Below are 21013 nucleotides of genomic sequence, written 5' to 3'. Positions count from 1 at the left end.
GATTTGGAAAAGTGGCAGAAGGCCGCTTTTTCCCTTAGTATCATCTGTTGAGCTGCATCCCAATCATCACAAATACTGGAGAAGACCTATTGGAACCCGCATGGACCCAAGATTCTCACAGAAATCAGTCAACTTTTGTGAAGGAAAAATCATGGTTTGGGGTTACATTCAGTATGGGGGCGTGCGAGAGATCTGTGGATGGCAACATCAACAGCCTGAGAAATCAAGACATTTGGGCTGCCCATTACATTACAAACCAGAGGAGAGGGCAAATTCTTCAGCAGGATAGCGCTCCTTTTCATACTTCAGCCTCCACATCAAAGTTCCTGAAAGCAAAAAATGGCCAGCCCAGTCACCAGACATGAACATTATTAAGCATGTCTGGGGTAAGATGGAGGAAGCACTGAAGATGAATCCAAAGAAGCTTGATGGAGTCCTGCAAGAACGCTTTCTTTGCCATTCCAGATGAGTTTATTAATAAGTGATTTGAGTCATTGCAGTGATGTATGGATGCAGTCCTCCAAGCTCATGGGAGTCAGACACAATATTAAGTGTTTTTCCACTGCACCATGACTTTATATTCTATACTGGACATTATTTCTGACAAGTGACAAGACTTTTGTCTAAGCAAAGTCAGACCTTACTGTCCTAATTAAATAATGAAAAATCAAGGCATGATCATATTTTATTTTGGTAAAATAAGCCTAATCTAGAGGCCTTTGCCTTTCATATAAGCCACTTCTGATACCAAATGATCAACTAGAAGTCAGGTTATTATTTGTTGTTCCTAAAACTTGAAATGGCGACAAGACTTGTGTCAGGTAGACCTACTTTTTTTTTTTTACTGTGTTTGCAGCAGATCGCCACCCAGAGCGACAGGCAGCTACAAAGTCGCTGCTAGTGTGAACGAGGCAATAGTGAGCAGAAGAGACTGCTCTCTTTTGAAAGTAAATATCTTGATTATCATTATATTATTAATTATTAAAATGCTATTAATATTCGTAATAATTATTAAAATGCTATTATCACTTTTTATTAATAAAATTTATAATAAATAATTTAAATAAAACCCATTTTATATGCCACTAGTCCTTAACTATTCATGCTGCAGATATGATTGACACCTCAAATCATGCAAGTTGTTGAGAAGCGTTGTGCCATTACTTTTCAAACTCATATCATTTTCAGTTTTGCCTGGTGAACAAATTGGGTGTAAAAATCCAACAGACTATGCGCCACAATTTCATACCGACTTGGGAATTGGGGCTCTTTCCACTTGGGTCAAAAAAAGCAACCACCCAGAACACCCTAGCAACAGAATACCAATGCCTTAGCAACAACTTGTGCATCAGCAAGCATCCCTTCAAATATCACTCAGAAAAAAAAAAAAAATGTAAACACTATGAAACCTGCCGTTAATCTCCTGCCCGTTAGGCGGTTCATTTAAATGCGGGTATAAAAGGAAAGCACATCATCTTTTAGCCCCGGAGGTCAGACCGACAGAGCAAAGACAATGCTAGACAAATGCAAACATAAAAGGCTTGACGGGTGACACTTAAAAAGTCAGGCATGGTAGGATGTGCACTGACTGCGACAGGCCTCCTTGTGTGAGACTAATTGCTAAAACTGGCAGACAGGCTGAATGACAGGAGCGATGACAGGCCATTTCGGCAATTGCACACTTAAGAATGGATCCTGGGAGACCACAGGAGAGGGAAATGGCCTGGTGGAGTCTGCTGCAGGGAGGGGGGAAACAGCAGGTTATCAGGCTGCTGTCCTTTAAAAAAAAAGCACACCTCTATTGTAAACACTGGTGTCTGTGTCTTCTTGAATGCGGGACAATGGATGACTCAGTCAGGCACAGGCGGTTAGAGGAACAATGCTTGGGTGTGTGCCTGGGTCGGCACTGAGCCGGGTGAAGAAACAAATACCGAATGACACAAAAGAAAAAATAAATGTCACGCTATGACAGAGAGAGGTTGTTGTTTTGAATCACAGGGATGTGTGTGTGAGTGTGGTGTGTTTTTGAAAATGGAGTTAAACATTTTATTGAGGTTGTTTGTCCAGACAAATCTCATCACTGCTACGCCAGGGTGTTGTTGGGGTTGCTAAAGCATTTTTGAGTGCTTGTGTTCTGGAGTCGATAAAAAAAATAGTTAAGAATAAAATGTACTTATTTTATTCAACTATAGGCATAATTTACCCAAAATTGAAAAATCTGTCATCATTTACTCTCCCTTTACTTGTTCCAAATCCGAATGTCTTTCTTTCTTCTGTTAAACACAAAAGAAGATATTTTGAAAAATGCTGGAAACCTCTAACTATTGACTGTCATAGAATTGGTTCATACTACTATGGAAGTCAATGGTTAAAGTTTGTGTCAAAATATCATCCTTAGTGTTCAACAGATAAAGGAAACTCAAAGATTTGAAACCACTAGTGCAGGGGTGCCCAAACTCTGTTCTGGAGGGCCGGTGTCCTGCATAGTTTACATCCAACCCCAATCAGACACACCTGGGCAAGCTAAACAAGCTCTTAGTAGGCTTGTTAGAAATGTCCTGGTATGTTGAGGCAAGATGGAGCTAAACTCTGCAGGACAAGAGCCTCAAGGACCAAATTTGGGCACCCCTGCACTGGAGGGACAGTAAATAGAGAGTAATTTTGTGGACAGAAGACCACACTGGGTGCCACTACTGTCAACTGAGAACAGGAAATTGTTGCTGTACATGTCCATCCCTTTATGGCCATAGTGTACCCATCTTCTTATGGCTACTCAATTCAATAAAGCATCTTTGGGATGAGGTGGAATGGGAGATTGGCCTCATAGATGTGCAGCCGACAAATCTGCAGCAACTGTGTGATGCTATCATGTCAATATAGACCAAAATCTCTGAGGAATATTTCCTCTTGTTGAATCTATGCCATGAAGGATTAAGGCAGTTCTGAAGGCATAAGGGGTTCCAACCCGGCACTTGTAAGGTTTACCTACAGTAGAAAAGTGGCCGGTGGGTGTATATGCTCCTGTGTCTCTGCATGTACGCGTATGAGTGCACATCCATGTGTAAAACACATATAACTTCAGATTGCCCAGATAATTCTGCTGTGGTAAACCCTGATAAAGAAGAGACGAAGCCAAAGGAAAGGAGAGTGAAATCAGCAGGTTTCTGGTCCATCCACAATGCATCTAGAAGCTTCTGTGTCTAAAGGAATCTCACTGACTTCATCACGACGGGATTCAAAATAGCCAAAATGCGAGTGAGCAGAATCAATCAATATCTGCCCGTTTATCTGTACACCTCTTCATTTCTTTACAATCGATCTGATTTACACGCATCTCCTTTTTTAACATATGATTTACACTTTCTATTTCCTACATACTGTAGAAGACCCAGAAATCCAAAACTCATTCATGACAAGCTCTAGAGCTTCTTAACGTAATATACCTTAAACATAGATAGCCGTAAAAACTTGTCAATGACAGGGAGATGTTGTCTGTCAATTTGAAGAGATGTCTCATCAATGGACAGGAAAAGGTTCAAAATTAAGAGGATGTTTGGTATTCAGAGAAAATTTATGTTTGCTCAAAATCATGATCGCAATGATGATTGAATTTACATTTTTACCTTCATCTATTTCCATCAATGATATTGCATGTTGCAACATTAATATCACAATTATTCTTTGATGATATTGTTTTCATCTCGACATCTGGGGGAAAAGAACTTGTCTACCAAAAAAAAAACCTGTACCTGTAGTTTCCCCACCCAACAACAGGTAGCCGTGATGAAAATTGTGTACTGACTTATGATGGTTTTAGAAACCCAGAATTGGATGGTATATGAAGTATATTTTAAAATACTAAGTGAAAGTCTTTAAGAACCAACATACAGCGGGGAAAATATATATTGAACACGTCACCATTTTTCTAAGAAAACATATTTCTAAAGGTGTCGTTGACTTGAACATTTTCCCGGATTTTGGTAATAACAAAAGATATATGCAAAATATATGCAAAGGAAACAAAACTAATTAGTTTACAAATTAAGTTATGTGTAATACAATGAAATCACACAGGGAAAAAGTACTGAACACATGAAGAAAGGGAGGTGAAGAAGGTAAAAGCCCAGACAGCAGAGGAAATCTCTCAGTAGTTCTTCAGCAATCCTCTGCCCTTCCACATTGTAAGTTAATTTTAGCTGCTTCAGTCCAACATTTACATTAGCAGGATGATGAAGATGAAACCAGGGTGGACATTTCAGCAAGACAATGATCCAAAACTCAGCCAAGGAAACTCTTAAATAGTTTCAGAGAAAGAAAATCAAGCTGTAGAATGGCTCAGCCAATCACCTTACTTGAATGCAATAGAAAATACAAAATAAAGGTCAGATTTGATAGACGAGACCTGCAGAACAATCAAGATTTTTACACTCTATTGAAGTCTTTTTTATTTTTATTTTTTATTTTTATGTTTATTGTTTTGAATTTTACCAAAATCTGGTTCAATTCCATCTCAACAGCTCCTTTAGACATATTACACCCAGGAAAAAACATGTTCAATACTTAATTCCTCCACTGTACAATTGGAAATCCCCACAATTTATTGTAAAACAATTGAAGCTATTCTTAAGAAAATATCCGAGAGCTTGGTAAGAAGGATTGTTTACTTCTTTCAAGTTTTATTATATTTCTTAACTACAAATTAAGTGAATCTGAGTCCTTTATGGTTGCTCAAATCTGTACTTAATTGGTCTCTCGGTGTCCTTTTCACCAGTTTTATCATCAACCAGAACAAAAAGTAACAGCACTTTTCCTCATAAGCAAACTGTGCCATTTGATTTCCACAGAAGACACAGTGAAACTTTTACGGCTTGTTGCTTTGTCTGCTGAGGACACCATGTAATACTCAGAGCTGGCGTTTGTTGAAAGCATTCGCAACCAATAATAGTTGAGGCTTGACTTGGAAACACCATTAACAACACAAACACAAAGATTAAACCGAGCCATGCATGAAAGGTTACGCTTTTCGAACATGCATGCTTTTTGAAGCTTCAAGTACTTGAAGGGCCACATTTAGATGAAGAAAAACATTTCCAGTATCTTCCACCCTCACTAGTGACCACAACACTCATTGACAGCCAAAAAGCTTAGAAGAACTTTAAAGCCGTTGCTGTATTTTTTCCATAAATTGGCTTGGCGGTTTATCTTCTGATCTCTTTTATTTTTGGAATCGATTCGCTACGCCACTTCTTCAATTAAAGGATAACTGTTGCTGATTTTCTGGAGGCGGAAAGAGAGAGACAGAGAGAAGGACTCACAATCTGTTTCTCATTGACGCCTCCGCTGCTGTAGGTTGAGGCGAGGGTGGATGAGCAGGCCTCGCTGTACCAGGGCACGTTGCCGTTCTGCGTACTGCTGCTGATGGACAGCGTGTAGATGCTATTGGTGTAGCCGTCGCAATTGCAGCTGTCCTTCATGCGGCCACCGTTCCCCGAAGCCCACACAAAGATGGACCCACGTCCACCACGGCCCTAAAATTACAGGAGGAGAAGAAAAACACTTGTTTTAAAGGAGCAAAATTTAATTTCCCAGTGTGCACTAGTCCTAAGTTGACCCACAGAGATAATACACAGCAGAAATATTCCAGTTACACAATGTACATGATCCCAGCAGGCACAGGACGTCAACATGATATCAGATAGATGTTGTACCCCAACGTCATGGGGACGTTACAAAATGGGTTGACGTCAGAACAGAACCCAAGGTTAGGCCGACGCCAATGTCCAAGATCCAAACTAAAATCAACCAAATATCAACGTCTAATGATGTTACAGCTTGACGTTGTGTGGACGTTACCACTATGACGTCTATCAGATGTTGGATTTTGGTTGCCATACTTGACGAATTAATGTCAGTATTCGACGTCAATATGATGTTGGTTTAAGATGTTTGCTCAACGTTGGATTTTGGTCACTTTCCAACACAACCTAAAATCAACCAAATATCAACGTCTAATGATGTTACAGCTTGACGTTGTGTGGATTTTATCACTATGACGTCCCTCTTCTGAGTCACTATTGACATTTTTTCAGTTTTTTCACAAAAATAACAAATTCTCATTGGAATCTCCCACTATGCTGATGCATAGGCATTTGTAGCTCCGCCCTCTTTTTGAAAACAGCACAGTCTCATTTGAATTTAAAGCGACAGTCACCAAAATGACACAATTTGATCCAAAGCCTAAATGGGGCAGTTTCAAAGAGATTTAAAAAAATAGTGTGGCGTTTTGAGCTGAATAGGTCCCTTTTAATGTTTAATATTTGTCCTCCCACAATCCAACTCACCTCGTCACCACAAAGTATGGAAACGTGTCATGTGGTCATATTAGTCTCTTTTGCACATTAGCCTAGGGACTAAAGTCAGCTAATTATATTTCTTAGTAAGTTATTGTTAATTTATGTTGGTAAAACTTATGTATTAACTTAGCATCTTGGTCCTGGAGAAACGTTTCATTTCACTGCGTTTTAACTGTATCCGCTTGTTGACACAAGCCGCTATTCATTTTAATTGAAAAAATATTTGTTTACTATAGTTTTTAGTCATATCACACATTAAAGTAAATTTTTTATAAAATCATGGAGTACTCAACAATCTCTGGGACTTGCTGCATCACAGGCACCAATATTTTAATAATTTATAAAAAATGAATTACTTTCTGGCCATCTGATAACAGGCATTGATCAAAAAAAAAAATTTATATGTAATTTTGTGATCGTGATTTCCGAAAGTATTACATCACTTTGTAAATGTTTATTACCATTTGATGAGCCTCCCAATACAGTTTGATTTGGCCTCTTCACGTGACTTCACACTTAACAAGCAGTTGGTTGAAATGACAATAAAAGTCAACTTGACTTGAATTGTTTTGAACGTGACTATAATTTGATTGCCAGTGAGCACTAATCATGGTCCTACTGTATATTGAGCCAAGTAGACAAAAGACACACAGTAGAAACTTTCTAATTATGTACACACTGTATATGCACGATTCAAATAAAGCACACTGTCAGATTATACTTAAAAGTTTCAGACTTTTAGCCAAATGGAAAATTCCCCAAGTTTTGTTGACTAAAAAGCTGTTATTCCATGACCTATAGACCATTTTGAGAGATATAAACAAAAGCAATGGTCCCAACATATTTCCTGTTTTACATTTTTTAACTTCTATAGCTTCTGAGATCCAAAAAGAGCCACATATTGATAAGTAATGTTATGATAGCCGTTTTAACATTACGTTATGATTGAATCATCTCTTGTTACAGCTATGAAATTGTTTGGTTTGGTAACGAGCAGGAAATGTGCATGGGTCAATGACGACACCACCTTGAAACGGTCTATAATGAATGGGAGAAAAAGGCAAAAATGCTGCGTTGCTTACAGTAAAAAAAAGTTTGAGCTTGAATTTTTCATGATTTAACAGCCATTATAAGAGCAATAATGGATCATTTACTACAGAATTAAAAAGAAATGATAAGAAAGAGCACTCAGTCTAACACTCGTCAAATCATTTTGCCAAAGCACTTCAATGTACATTTTCCTGGCACGTTAGCCTGAATTATCAAGTACAGCTTGGTGACTACAATGTGACGATCAGGAAAGGACAAAAATTACTCTGAAAAACAGCCCAAATTCAACAATAGGCAAAAGTCTGACAATGTGATAAATATAAAAACATGATACAGCGTAGAAAAATTACATTTTAATAAAATTAGACTAAAATTTAAACCAACAAACAAAAGTTCCTAATATTTCATGACAGACAAATTTATTCCCTGACTGTCAATGTCAGTAATAAGCATTTTTAAAACTCCATGATATTGCAGAAATTCCATGACCCCTGAGAACCATACGTTTACCATGTTTTACATTACCATTGGCATTTTCGCAGACTTCAGCAGTGTATTTTATGAATTATAAATGGTCGTTTTGCTTGTACTAATGTGTATATCAATGTCTGAAACCTAAAATAAATCTTATGCGACTGAAATAGTAAGAAGATGTCTATAGTATGTGCCAGTGCAGAATGATTTACATCTGTAAAAAGATGTAAAATCCGCATGAATTCCAACATGACACTGTGATCAGATCTCTATTGGATGAATTTGACATACAAAAGTGGCACAAATCGAAATTGAAAAGATCAGATTCAGTGCAGTATGTGCCATTCACACGGTCATGACAAAAACAAATCTGATTCACATATGAGCAAAAATAAACAAATCCGATGTGGGCTGCATTTGCCTGCAGTGTGAACGCAGCCTTAGTGCTGGCATTTCTCTTTAAGCAATCTAATGCTAAGAGCCAGATGCGAGCGCAGCGTTGCCAAGTCTGAGATGGGAGGATTACCAGTGACAATACCCAAAACAACTGGATAATATTTGTGATGAGTGGGATTTAGAAGAGATGGTCTCCCAGAAAGGATGTTCAAAGTGTCACGGACTATTGAAGCGCTATCGTGGTTTGGACCAGATGCTTTTAAAAGGACCTTGTGGGACGACGCTAATGTTCTCAAGTCATTTATCATGCGTGTTTATTTGCAGGCGCAAATGAAAGACACAAACAGCACCGGGCTTTTTTTGCGGTCATATGAAGCTCAGTAATGCAAACTGTCAGGGCCGATAATGAGCTCGTGAAAAATGCACGCAGCACATTAACGAGGCATGTTTCAATAGCCGTATGACTTTCATTTCAGCATGTTGCCAGCAGTGCAAATAATCTGATTCAGATGCTGTTTGCTCATTACCTTTGATCGCTGCTGCTCTTTATACTGTACCTTACAATGCACTAAATAAAAAAAGTCCGCAGGAGAAAAATAGCGTGCGGAGAAAGTCTAAGTTTGACTCTGTCTTGGGGTTTACGGCACACACCTGCTTGATTGTGGGCATTTATTTACACAGAACTGAGCTCCATTTGCATTGGCCTTCTCCACGCAACATGGATCCTGTTTCCCCAAACAAATCTGACTGCTGGCACACGCTAAACACTCATGGTTTGGACAGCAGAAACAATGACTATAAAATGTGGATAAATGTGGACGGTGGTGGAAAACACCAGGCTTTTTCCTTTTGTCCTTGTGTCACTTATTTTATGAAAAGAGAACATTGTATTGTGTTTGAACTTTTAAAAGATCAGCAGGTCTGATTTAATTCAGTCATGTTAATGTGATTTGTATATCTGGAAACGATTCTGCATAATGGATCTCTTGTCTGTGGGATATAAATGGCATTGTAGTATTAAGATGATTGCTAAAAATCCACTTCAAACTTGATGTTTACAGCAAAAACTAATAGATACCTCTGAATATTTAAAGATATAAAATTTCTCAGTGATTTGATTACAATAAGATCGAACAATAAGATTATCAAACATGCTATAAATTTATCACAAGTTTTAGCTAACTTGGTAAACACTGTAAATGGACATGTCAAATGGACAGTATACATTAGTTTAGGCCAGAGATGCCCAAACTAGGTCCTGCAGGCCAAAGCTGGCCCATGATAACCTTTAATTTGGCCCACTATCCTATCTGAAAACAGAAGGATGATGATGGGGATGTGGTTGGAGGAAATTCATATCTTAAGTTGGCAGGTAATAAGCCAGTAGTTAATAGCATGAACTGTGACCTAAACTAAAGTGTTACCAAAACCTTTTGTTTGTTTCATTGTTGAATATAAAAAAGCTAACTAAATTTAAATGTTGTAAATTAATACAGAGAAAAGTACCCCTGCGGTAAAATGCACACATTCCCTTCATAGACTTCCATTAGCATTCTCAGTTTACATTAAAAAAGGCCATAATTGATTAAAACGTAGGCTAATATGATTATTGTTTTGATAGCAAGAACAAGTGCAATGCATTTTAAAATTACCGTTGATTTACAAGTAAGTGAAAAACACCAATATTGACTGTAGTATAGACTGATGTAATAAGCTTGTTTCTAAAATTAGGCATTTTGGTGGGTTTTAAACAAACGAAAAACATAAAATTGTTGTAGTTTTCAACTAAGCCACACAATAAACAATTCACTTTAATCTAATCGGTAATGTATTTAAATTATTTTTTTATTTATCTATTTATTTATTTAAATATATATCTTCGGTAAGGTAAGGGATTCACTCATGAAACTTCCCTCAGTCACTGTCATTAGTTGTCATAACACTATTATTAAATTTTATCCAATTTAAAAGTTAATATATGCACATGCAGGGGTGTGTTTCTTGGCACAACACTGGTTCATCTGTTATTTCTTTCTATAATGTAAGCCTATAATGCATACTTCTAGCCAACGTTTTTTTTTAATAGATTGATTAATTCAATAGATACATTTTTACAAAACCTGACAACTTAAATTAGGCTATGCATGAGTAAGTTTGACCTCTATGATTTATATTTGGTGCCAATGTCTGTGAGTATCAAAATTAAAGTGCACATTTTCTGATCGGGCCAGCAGAAGTGTTGAACCCTGGTTAAGTCTTTAAATTGCACTTCAAATTCAATACAATACAAAATAAAAGTTATTTACAAAATGAATTAAGTTGGCGCCAGGGATGTAGAGGTTAGTGCGTCGACACAGGCACTCCGGTGTTCACGGCGACCCGAGTTCGATTTACAGCTCGAGGTCCAATGCCAATTTTTTTCCCTCTCTCTGCTTCCCGATCTCTTTTTTTGTCCTATCAATTAAAGGTGAAAACCCTGAAAAAAACATTAATATTAAAAAAGAAAATAGTTATTAAAACTATTACCAGCCCCTGTAGTTTTGCATAATTTTCTTTTGTGATTTTTTGCGATAAAAATGACTCATTTTGTGGCGGAAATTCCCCGAAATTTACAGACAATTTTGCGATTTATATATATAAATAAATGTAAAAAATCATATGTATTTACCATATAAGGTAACCTGCTATGTTATGTGTGCAATCTGAAACAATGACACAAATCATAAAAATAAAGCTTCTTTACTTTGCTCTCTTGTCAAGACCAGATCTGAAACGGTACGGATTAAGCTAAAGGAAGGTTGTATAACTCTTATTTTTATCCACAATCTTACTTTCTCTCAGATTTTACTCCCCGGATCATCTGACATCGTCACACATAGGACATGTGTTAGGGCTTCACCTATCGTAATACAACTAAAACACAGATTGCCGTAAAACTAGTCAACTGCAGGGAATGGTTTTCTTTTGTTAACTGCAGGGAAAGAGTTAAACGAAATCATTTATCGATTTGACGCACATCATAATACCAGCCATACATGTAAAGCACAAATAATGTTCTTCAATTCGGTCACATCCAGTGGCCGTCATCCCTGAACTAATCTCATCTCCACCTGTCGATTCCATTGCTCCAACTTTCTATTGCAGTCTGAAGCGTGTCAAACGCACAAAATGCCCAATTCGTGCTATAAGACGTCTTTATCTCACCTTTGCATGGACTTCACATGTAAATCACTCGCGCTTCATCTGCGCCTGCTTACTACACAAGCTGAAAATTCCCCTGCCCCTCTCCATGTAATGTAATGATTGTGAGGGCGCAAGGTGAGACGTCACTTTACGAGAGACACTCAAATACATCACGTGTGCTGCGTATGCAATGTCTATAAGTCATGTAAAACTATTCATTGCGAACTGAAATAAATATAATTTGATTATATAGTTTGGAATTAGATTTTTTTAATGAGATTATTTACATATTTTGCAATTATTTTGTGCTTAAATCAAGAATTTTGCAGGATCGAAATTTTGTGACTTTGTTGATTTCACGTTGGATTCAGCGATTGCGAAATGGCGAAAAACTAGGGGCTGTATTATGTATAAAACGTGTTGAAAATATATTCTCTCCATTAAGAAGCACTTTTTTTTTACATTACAACTCCTACTGTATATCTTTTTTAGCATGAACTATTCCTTATGATTCATATCAACCGAAATGTAACCACACGGTGGGTCTAGCATACCAAGTCTCCTGCTAGCATTTTCCCCATAAGGTCTGCTCCTATAAAATCCATCCACGACACACTGCGGTAGGTGGGAAGCATCTTGGCAAGGCTCTCCAACATTGTCCTCTCTCTCTGGGCCAAGGCCAGATTCAGAAAACCTCAGCGCATGTTCATGTGCGAGTGAAGGGCTGAAACTAATGCCGCTCCATGATAGCAGTTTAGCTCAAATGGCGTTAAGTAATTAGGAATTATGAACGTCAATACTGTTCATGCTCTGGAAAATCCACATGAAGACGTCTCGCTGAAAGATTGCCATTTAATGTGACATTTAAATTAAACAAACTTCACTGTGACAAGTTAGTGCTTTCATGACTCGAGGCGCTCTTAAATGAAGTGTGGCGGAATCAAACACTGAGCATCTTCCTCTGACATCACCGACTTCAAAGCAAATCCACTTAATTCAATTGAAGCGCACATTTATGCCCTCTTAAATGCCGCTGCTGGTAAAAGTGTTGAGGTTAAGAGGCGAATTCAGCCACAGATTGGCCTGTTTCAGCACAGGAATATCAATGAAAACACATCTACTGTTTGTGGCACGGAGCAATTGATGTAGATAATGGCAGGAAATAGCAAAAATAGCCCATGAGTCACAGAAGCAATTATAGATGGCCTGGAAAACTGGACCTCTTTCATTGCTCTTTATGTAGACATTCAAGTAAATAAAAAAACAAATAATTAAACATAATAATCTGTATTTAGGGAAATGTGTAGGTTTTATACTCGTTCCTTGACGTCCATGCCAAATCAAAACCTCAGGCAATAAATAAACAACCTCACATAACTAACGATTAAACAAGGCTACTCTATAGATTCATTATTTATAATAAATGTATGATTATTATCATGTTAACCCTCCAGGGAAATTGTAATTTATTTTCAATCATTTACAGAGTGCTGTTTAATAGAGTCAAGATTTTAACGTATTTTAAACCAAATAGATTTAATAAGCAAGTTATTTCTTTTTCAGCATGGTGGCTCAGTGGGTAGCACTGCCGCCTGACAGCAAGAAGTACCGGCATTTCTGTGTGGAGTTTGTATGTTCTCCCAGTGTTGCCGTGGGTTTCCTCCAGGTGCTCCGGTTTCTCCGTCAGTCCAAAGACATTTTTCAGAAGAGGCTGCACTATGGCATGTTTCAGTTGTGAAGGCACAACTCCTGAAACAAGACTCTTATTTAGGGCTGTGCGATTAATCGTAATAGAATCGCAATTTGAAATATTGCGATGAGTTAAATCGCAAGAGGCTGCAATATGAAATATATGCATGACAACAGGTGTCCTGACATTTTATACTACCCATCAGATTATGCTACCAACACTGTATTTGAATGGTTCTGAGGTTGGGGTTAGGGATTAAGTAGGTTAGGGCTTCATATCATACTAATCATATCATACTTCCGGCAGGCGCTTCAGGCTCCCCCGGACAAAAACCAGCAGACTGAGGAACAGCTTTTTCCCCAGAGCTGTCTCCCTTTTGAACTCTGCCCCTCACTGACTCTTTTGCCCCCCAATACACCCCCCACACTCCTCTAACTTATACTCCTCACAATCACTGCACTATTTAACATTTGCACATTTAAAGTTTGCACATATTCATTGCACTGATTCACTTATTTGAACTGGACATACCCACTGCACATGGACATTTGTAATTATGTTTATCTATCTGCACACTTCTGATTATTAATAGCATCCTGTACATATATTCATTTATTGTAAATCTGTTCATAGCTAATACAACCTGTATATAATGTTCATAGTACATCCATCTGTAAATATTACCATAATTTTTCTATAACTGCACTTTATAACTTATACCTGTATCCTGCACTTGCTGCTATATTGCACTGCTGGTTAGACCTAAACTGCATTTCGTTGCCTTGTACTTGTACATGTGTAATGACAATAAAGTTGAATCTAATCTACGTTAAAATTTACACTGGTAGCAAAAAGGGATGTGTAGCATATCAAAATGTGCTACCTAGAGTACTTTTTGAATGGAAAGTAGAACAATCTGACAAGTAAGGACAAATTGACAGAACACCGGCTGTGTGTGACAGCCTTACTAGCCAATTGAGTGAGCACACTTTAGTTTAGAATTGCGCACCTGAACTACGCCTACAATAAAAAAAAAAAACAAACAAACAAGAAATCGCTGACAAGTGGGAATTTGGTGTCTGCTGCTGCAGAAGCATTAATAGACAAATGAATATTAAAGAATATCATTTGCAATATGGGATGGGAATACTTTGGTTTTAATGTCACAGACACCAAACCAAAACAGATTACAGATTATTGAGCTGAATTTTGACTACAAAATAAAATCCCAATATCGAAGAAAAAAAAATAATCATAATTAGATATTTCCCCTAAATCGCACAGCCCTACTCTTATTTAATAATGGCCAATAATCTCAAAGGCTAACCTAAAAAGCTTTGAAGTGAAATATCTAGTGTACAGCTGCTGAGTTTTATCCAGCCTACTGTATCAGTCAGAGACACAAGAGAGACAGGTTTAAAACTAACCATGTATAACTAAGTGCAGCTGTTATTTAGTTATTTGAATGAGTTATTCCAGATAACATCCAGATAAGAGGGAGGGTTCTCTAGCATTGTTGTATGTTGATCATTAATGTACAAATGTTTAATTGGATCAATAGAAGAGAAATTAAATCAACGAAACCGTCTGGAGACAATAAATGAGTTGCTAATTTCAAGGGTATGAGTGATCTCAAAAGTGACCGATTTATGGTCTGAAAATGCCATATCATCTAATGCAATAACACAGACTGATAAACCATATGACAAAACACAATCCAATGGTGTGCCCATGGTTGTGAGTGTCAAATTAAGAGTCAACGAGATTCAAGAAATCCTTTACTAAATAACAGTTTGGGCAGCAAACATGAAAATTGAAATTTTAATTTAATTAAAACATTATCATATCTGGGTAAGAGACTGCTCAACAAGTCCACAGACTGTTTAATAAAGTCTTTAGTAGACCTAGGAGGTCGATAGATTAATGCACACAGGATGCTCTTATCTGAAACATTTATAACTCACAGCTGGAGAAAGTATTAACATGCAGAGGCTGGAAGTCAAATGAATTTTTAAAAAATTGTTGCAAGACCTCCCCCTCTGCCAGAAAGCCTCTGATTATTAAAAAGTGCAGTTTACTGGGACAAGTTCAGACAATAAGGAGACTAAGCTGAAGGAAAATGAATGAATGAATGAATTCTTTTATCTTTGCCATGATGAAAGTAAATAATATAATATAATATAATATAATATAATATAATATAATATAATATAATATAATATAATACTAGTTATTTTGCAAGATACTGGTATTCAGCTTAACATGCAAGTTAAAGGCTTAACCAGGTTAATAATGTTAACTAGGCCAATCAAAATAAATAAATAAAAATAGAAATCTTAAGAGGGCTAATAATATTGACCAAAAAAAATAAAATAATAAATAATATTGACCAAAAATAAATAATAAAATAATATATATATATATATATATATATATATATATATATATATATATATATATATATATATATATATATATATATATAAATTTATAAAAATAAATTTAAAAACTGTTTTAATTCCAACCAAACTAATTGAAATTGGACTCTTCAGAAGAAATAAGAAAAAATATTAGGAAATACTTTAAAAGATTTCCTTGCTCTGTTAAACATCACTTGAGAAATATTTTAAGAATTAAAATTTCTGTGTGCAAATACAAACTGATCAGATCAGTATTTACTGATTAAATTGTATAAAATGCAATGACTTTGATGCATTTACCTAATTTAAAATGCAAAAACATTAACAATTTAATACATTTAATTAAATCGCACACATGATCCAGCTTGATGAACTATGTTGTTTACTATGCTGACATGTTAAACATTTGTCAACCATAACAGATATTTTGCATATCCATATAATTTAGAGCCACATTAAATATAGTCTGATTAATTATAATGGCTGAGAGAGGATGGAAATCTAGAACATAAAATATGACTCGGAAAACAAACAGGCTACACACACACACACACACACACACACACACAAGATGCAAAATGCAGAATGTGTTTGTTTCAGGCCCAAATAACAAAAAAATGCAACAAGTTCAGATGAAAGAAAAGCCAAACCTCTATTACGCCGCGTTGGAAAGCCTCTTTGGCCAATTTTGCAGGTCCATCCACAGTTTTGCCGTCATCTTCAGGTCCCCAACTGGCGCTGTAGATGTCAATGTGTTGTGGGTTGAGACTGAGAGACTGAGCCTCCACCACATCAGTGACTTCTCCATCCAGCATACGCACCCCTTAAATAAACAAAGCATAATACACATTAGAGACAGAACAAAATCACACACAAACATAACTACACACTTTTCTATATCTTACAGCAGCTAGAAGCTACAGGATCATTACTGTAATGCATTATTTAGATGAGATGATTAAATTTAAGAAATTGCAGGGATGGACATTACAGCACTTTATTTGCACAAAAAATTTAATAAATAAGAAAAAAAAAAAAAAAGAGAGAGCAGAAGAAAAAAGCATAACTCTGACCAACTCTGTGTGAAGTCATGTGCACCTTAGTTTCTAAAGACAGGCACAGAAATAGGTCCAATTAGACTGGGTTATCTCAGTAATAAAAATGCTAATTTAGTGTGATATTAGTAGAACCACAAGATAAAACCAGAAAATTATAAATTCTAACAAAGCAGCATAATTGAATTGGTTTTCAACCCGAAAAACATGTATAATAATAATAATAATAATAAGTATTGCTTTACTCCTGTTTTAGAGCGATATGATCTTCATCAGATCAAATTAAATGAATACAGAAAGATGGAAGAAAAGAAAGAGAAATAAAGAAAAGAAAGAAAGAATAAAAAAAGAAAGAAAGAAAGAAAGAGAGAGAGAGAGAGAAAGAAAAAGAAAGAAAGAAAGTAAGAAAGAGAAAGAAAAAGAGAAAGAAAGAGAGAAAAAAGGAGAGAAAAAGGAGAGAAAGAAAGAAAGAAAGAAAGAAAGAAAGAAAGAAAAAGAGAAAGAAAAAAAGATGGAAGGAAAGTTGGAAGGAAAGGAGGAAAGAAAGGAGGAAAGAAAGGAGGAAAGAAAGAAAGAAAGAAAGTAAGAAAGAGAGAAAGAAAAAGAAAGAAAGAAAGAAAGAAAGAAAGAAAGAAAGAAAAAGAGAAAGAAAAAAAAGATGTAAGGAAAGTTGGAAGGAAAGGAGGAAAGAAAGGAGGAAAGAAAGGAGGAAAGAAAGAAAGAAAAAGAAAGAAAGAAAGAAAGAAAGAAAGAGAGAAAGAAAGAGAAAGAAAGAAAAAGAGAAAGAAAAAAAAGATGGAAGGAAAGTTGGAAGGAAAGGAGGAAAGAAAGGAGGAAAGAAAGAAAGAAAGAAAGAGAGAAAGAAAAAGAAAGAAAGAAAGAAATAAAGAAAGAAACAAGGAAAGAGAGAAAGAAAGAAACAGAAAGAGAAAGAAAGAAAAAGAGAAAGAAAAAAAAGATGGAAGGAAAGTTGGAAGGAAAGGAGGAAAGAAAGGAGGAAAGAAAGAAAGAAAGTAAGAAAGAGAGAGAGAAAGAAAAAGAAAGAAAAAGAAAGAAAGAAAGAAAGAAACAAGGAAAGATATAAAGAAAGAAAGAAAGAAAGAAAGAAAGAAAGAAAGAGAGAAAGAAAGAAAAAGAGAAAGAAAAAAAAGATGGAAGGAAAGTTGGAAGGAAAGGAGGAAAGAAAGGAGGAAAGAAAGGAAGAAACAAGGAAGAAACAAAGAAAGAAACAAAGAAAGAAAGAAAGAAAGAAAGAAAGAAAGAAAGAAAGAAAGAAAGAAAGAAAGAAAGAAAGAAAAAAAGGAAGGAAGGAAAGAGGGATGGTAGAAAAACGAAAGATGGAAGGAAAGGAGGAAAGAATGAAAAATTAAAAGAAAGAAAGAAAGAAAGAAAGATGAAAAAGATTAAAGGAAAGGAGGAAGGAAGGAAAGAAGGGGAAAAAAGGATGGAAGGAAACAAAGGAAAGCTAGAAGGAGGGAAAGAAGAAAAGAATGAAAGAAAGGTGGAAAGAAAAAAGGAAAGGAGGATACAAGGAAACAAGGAAACAAATGAAAGATGGAAGGAAAGAAGGAAAGAATGCAATAAATAATGAAACAAGTGACAGAAAAGTGAAAAGGAAAGGAGGAAGGAAAGAGGGATGGAAGAAAACAGGAAAGATGAAAGGAGGGAAAGTAGGAAAGAAGAAAAGGAAAGAAAGACAAAAAAAGAAAAGGAAAAAGTAGGAAAGAAAAAAGGAGGATGGAAGTAAACAAAAGATGGAAGGAGGGAAAGAAAAAAATATAGAAAAAGAATGCAAGAATGAAACAAATGAAAGAAAGAAAGAAAGAAAGAAAGAAAGAGAGAAAGAAAGAAAGAAAGAGAGAAAGAAAGAAAGAAAGAAAGGTGAAAGGAAAGAACAAAGCAAGGAAAGAAGGAAGGAAAGAAAGTAGTTGAAAGATGAAAGATGGAATGAAAGATGGAAAAATGAAAGATGGAAAGAAAGGAGGAGGAAAGATAGAAAAAAGAAAAGGAATGCAAAAAAGAAAGAAAGAAAGAAAGAAAGAAAGAAAGAAAGAAAAAGAGAAAGAAAAAAAGATGGAAGGAAAGTTGGAAGGAAAGGAGGAAAGAAAGGAGGAAAGAAAGGAGGAAAGAAAGAAAGAAAGTAAGAAAGAGAGAAAGAAAAAGAAAGAAAGAAAGAAAGAAAGAAAGAAAGAAAGAAAGAAAAAGAGAAAGAAAAAAAAGATGGAAGGAAAGTTGGAAGGAAAGGAGGAAAGAAAGGAGGAAAGAAAGAAAGAAAAAGAAAGAAAGAAAGTAAGAAAGAGAGAAAGAAAAAGAAAGAAAGAAAGAAAGAAACAAGGAAAGAGAGAAAGAAAGAAACAGAAAGAGAAAGAAAGAAAAAGAGAAAGAAAAAAAGATGGAAGGAAAGTTGGAAGGAAAGGAGGAAAGAAAGGAGGAAAGAAAGAAAGAAAGTAAGAAAGAGAGAGAGAAAGAAAAAGAAAGAAAAAGAAAGAAAGAAAGAAAGAAACAAGGAAAGATATAAAGAGAGAAAGAAAGAAAGAAAGAAAGAAAGAAAGGTGAAAGGAAAGAACAAAGCAAGGAAAGAAGGAAGGAAAGAAAGTAGTTGAAAGATGAAAGATGGAATGAAAGATGGAAAAATGAAAGATGGAAAGAAAGGAGGAGGAAAGATAGAAAAAAAGAAAGGAATGCAAAAAAGAAAGAAAGAAAGAAAGAAAGAAAAAGAAAAAGAGAAAGAAAAAAAGATGGAAGGAAAGTTGGAAGGAAAGGAGGAAAGAAAGGAGGAAAGAAAGGAGGAAAGAAAGAAAGAAAGTAAGAAAGAGAGAAAGAAAAAGAAAGAAAGAAAGAAAGAAAGAAAGAAAGAAAAAGAGAAAGAAAAAAAAGATGGAAGGAAAGTTGGAAGGAAAGGAGGAAAGAAAAGGAGGAAAGAAAGAAAGAAAAAGAAAGAAAGAAAGTAAGAAAGAGAGAAAGAAAAAGAAAGAAAGAAAGAAAGAAACAAGGAAAGAGAGAAAGAAAGAAACAGAAAGAGAAAGAAAGAAAAAGAGAAAGAAAAAAAGATGGAAGGAAAGTTGGAAGGAAAGGAGGAAAGAAAGGAGGAAAGAAAGAAAGAAAGTAAGAAAGAGAGAGAGAAAGAAAAAGAAAGAAAGAAAGAAAGAAACAAGGAAAGATATAAAGAAAAGAAAGAAAGAAAGAAATAAAGAAAGAAAGAAAGAGAAAGAAAGAAAAAGAGAAAGAAAAAAAAGATGGAAGGAAAGTTGGAAGGAAAGGAGGAAAGAAAGGAGGAAAGAAAGGAAGAAACAAGGAAGAAACAAAGAAAGAAAGAAAGAAAGAAAGAAAGAAAGAAAGAAAGAAAGAAAGAAAGAAAGGAAGGAAGGAAAGAGGGATGGTAGAAAAACGAAAGATGGAAGGAAAGGAGGAAAGAATGAAAAATTAAAAGAAAGAAAGAAAGAAAGAAAGAAGAAAAAGAATAAAGGAAAGGAGGAAGGAAGGAAAGAAGGGGAAAAAGGATGGAAGGAAACAAAGGAAAGCTAGAAGGAGGGAAAGAAGAAAAGAATGAAAGAAAGGTGGAAAGAAAAAGGAAAGGATGATACAGGAAACAAGGAAACAAATGAAAGATGGAAGGAAAGAAGGAAAGAATGCAATAATAATGAAACAAGTGACAGAAAAGTGAAAAGGAAAGGAGGAAGGAAAGAGGGATGGAAGAAAACAGGAAAGATGAAAGGAGGGAAAGTAGGAAAGAAGAAAAGGAAAGAAAGACAAAAAAAGAAAAGGAAAAAGTATGAAAGAAAAAGGAGGATGGAAGTAAACAAAAGATGGAAGGAGGGAAAGAAAAAAATATAGAAAAAGAATGCAAGAATGAAACAAATGAAAGAAAGAAAGAAAGAAAGAAAGAAAGAAAGAAAGAAAGAAAGAAAGAAAGAAAGAAAGAAAGAAAGAAAGAAAGAAAGAAAGAAAGAAAGAAGAAAGAAAGAAAGAAAGAAAGAAAGAAAGGTGAAAGGAAAGAACAAAGCAAGGAAAGAAAGTAGTTGAAAGATGAAAGATGGAATGAAAGATGGAAAAATGAAAGATGGAAAGAAAGGAGGAGGAAAGATAGAAAAAAGAAAAGGAATGCAAAAAAGAAAGAAAGAAGAAAGAAAGAAAGAAAGAAGAAGAAAGAAAGAAAGAAAGAAAAGAGAAAGAAAAAAAAAGATGGAGAGAAAGTTTGGAAGGAAAGGAGGAAAGAAAGGAGGAAAGAAGAAAGATGGAAGGAAACAAGAGAAATGAAGGATTGAAGGAAAGAATAAAAGTTAAGAAAAAAAGGTGAAGAAAAAGAAGGATGTAAGGGATGTAAGGGAGTAAGGAAAGAAGGAAAAAATGAATGAAGGATGGAAGGAAACAAAGAAAAGATGGAAGGAAAGA

At 35.6% G+C, this 21013-nt stretch overlaps 1 protein-coding gene across 1 annotated transcript in view; it reads right to left on the bottom strand.

Annotated features, from left to right (window-relative positions):
* The window catches only part of furina (furin (paired basic amino acid cleaving enzyme) a), a 194600-nt gene that overhangs the window by 24717 nt on the left and 148870 nt on the right, over positions 1–21013 (bottom strand). Inside the window, exons 8-9 of the mRNA XM_056461050.1 lie at positions 16217–16389; positions 5316–5528 (exon numbers count right to left, since the gene is read on the bottom strand). Coding sequence (XP_056317025.1) covers positions 5316–5528; positions 16217–16389 — 386 coding nt within the window. The remainder of the gene's footprint in view (positions 1–5315; positions 5529–16216; positions 16390–21013) is intronic.

Source organism: Danio aesculapii, chromosome 7 (genome assembly GCF_903798145.1).
Source record: "Danio aesculapii chromosome 7, fDanAes4.1, whole genome shotgun sequence".
NCBI lineage: Eukaryota > Metazoa > Chordata > Actinopteri > Cypriniformes > Danionidae > Danio > Danio aesculapii.
The sequence above is the reverse complement of the archived record's forward strand: the minus strand, read 5'-3'. Positions and strand labels throughout refer to the sequence as shown.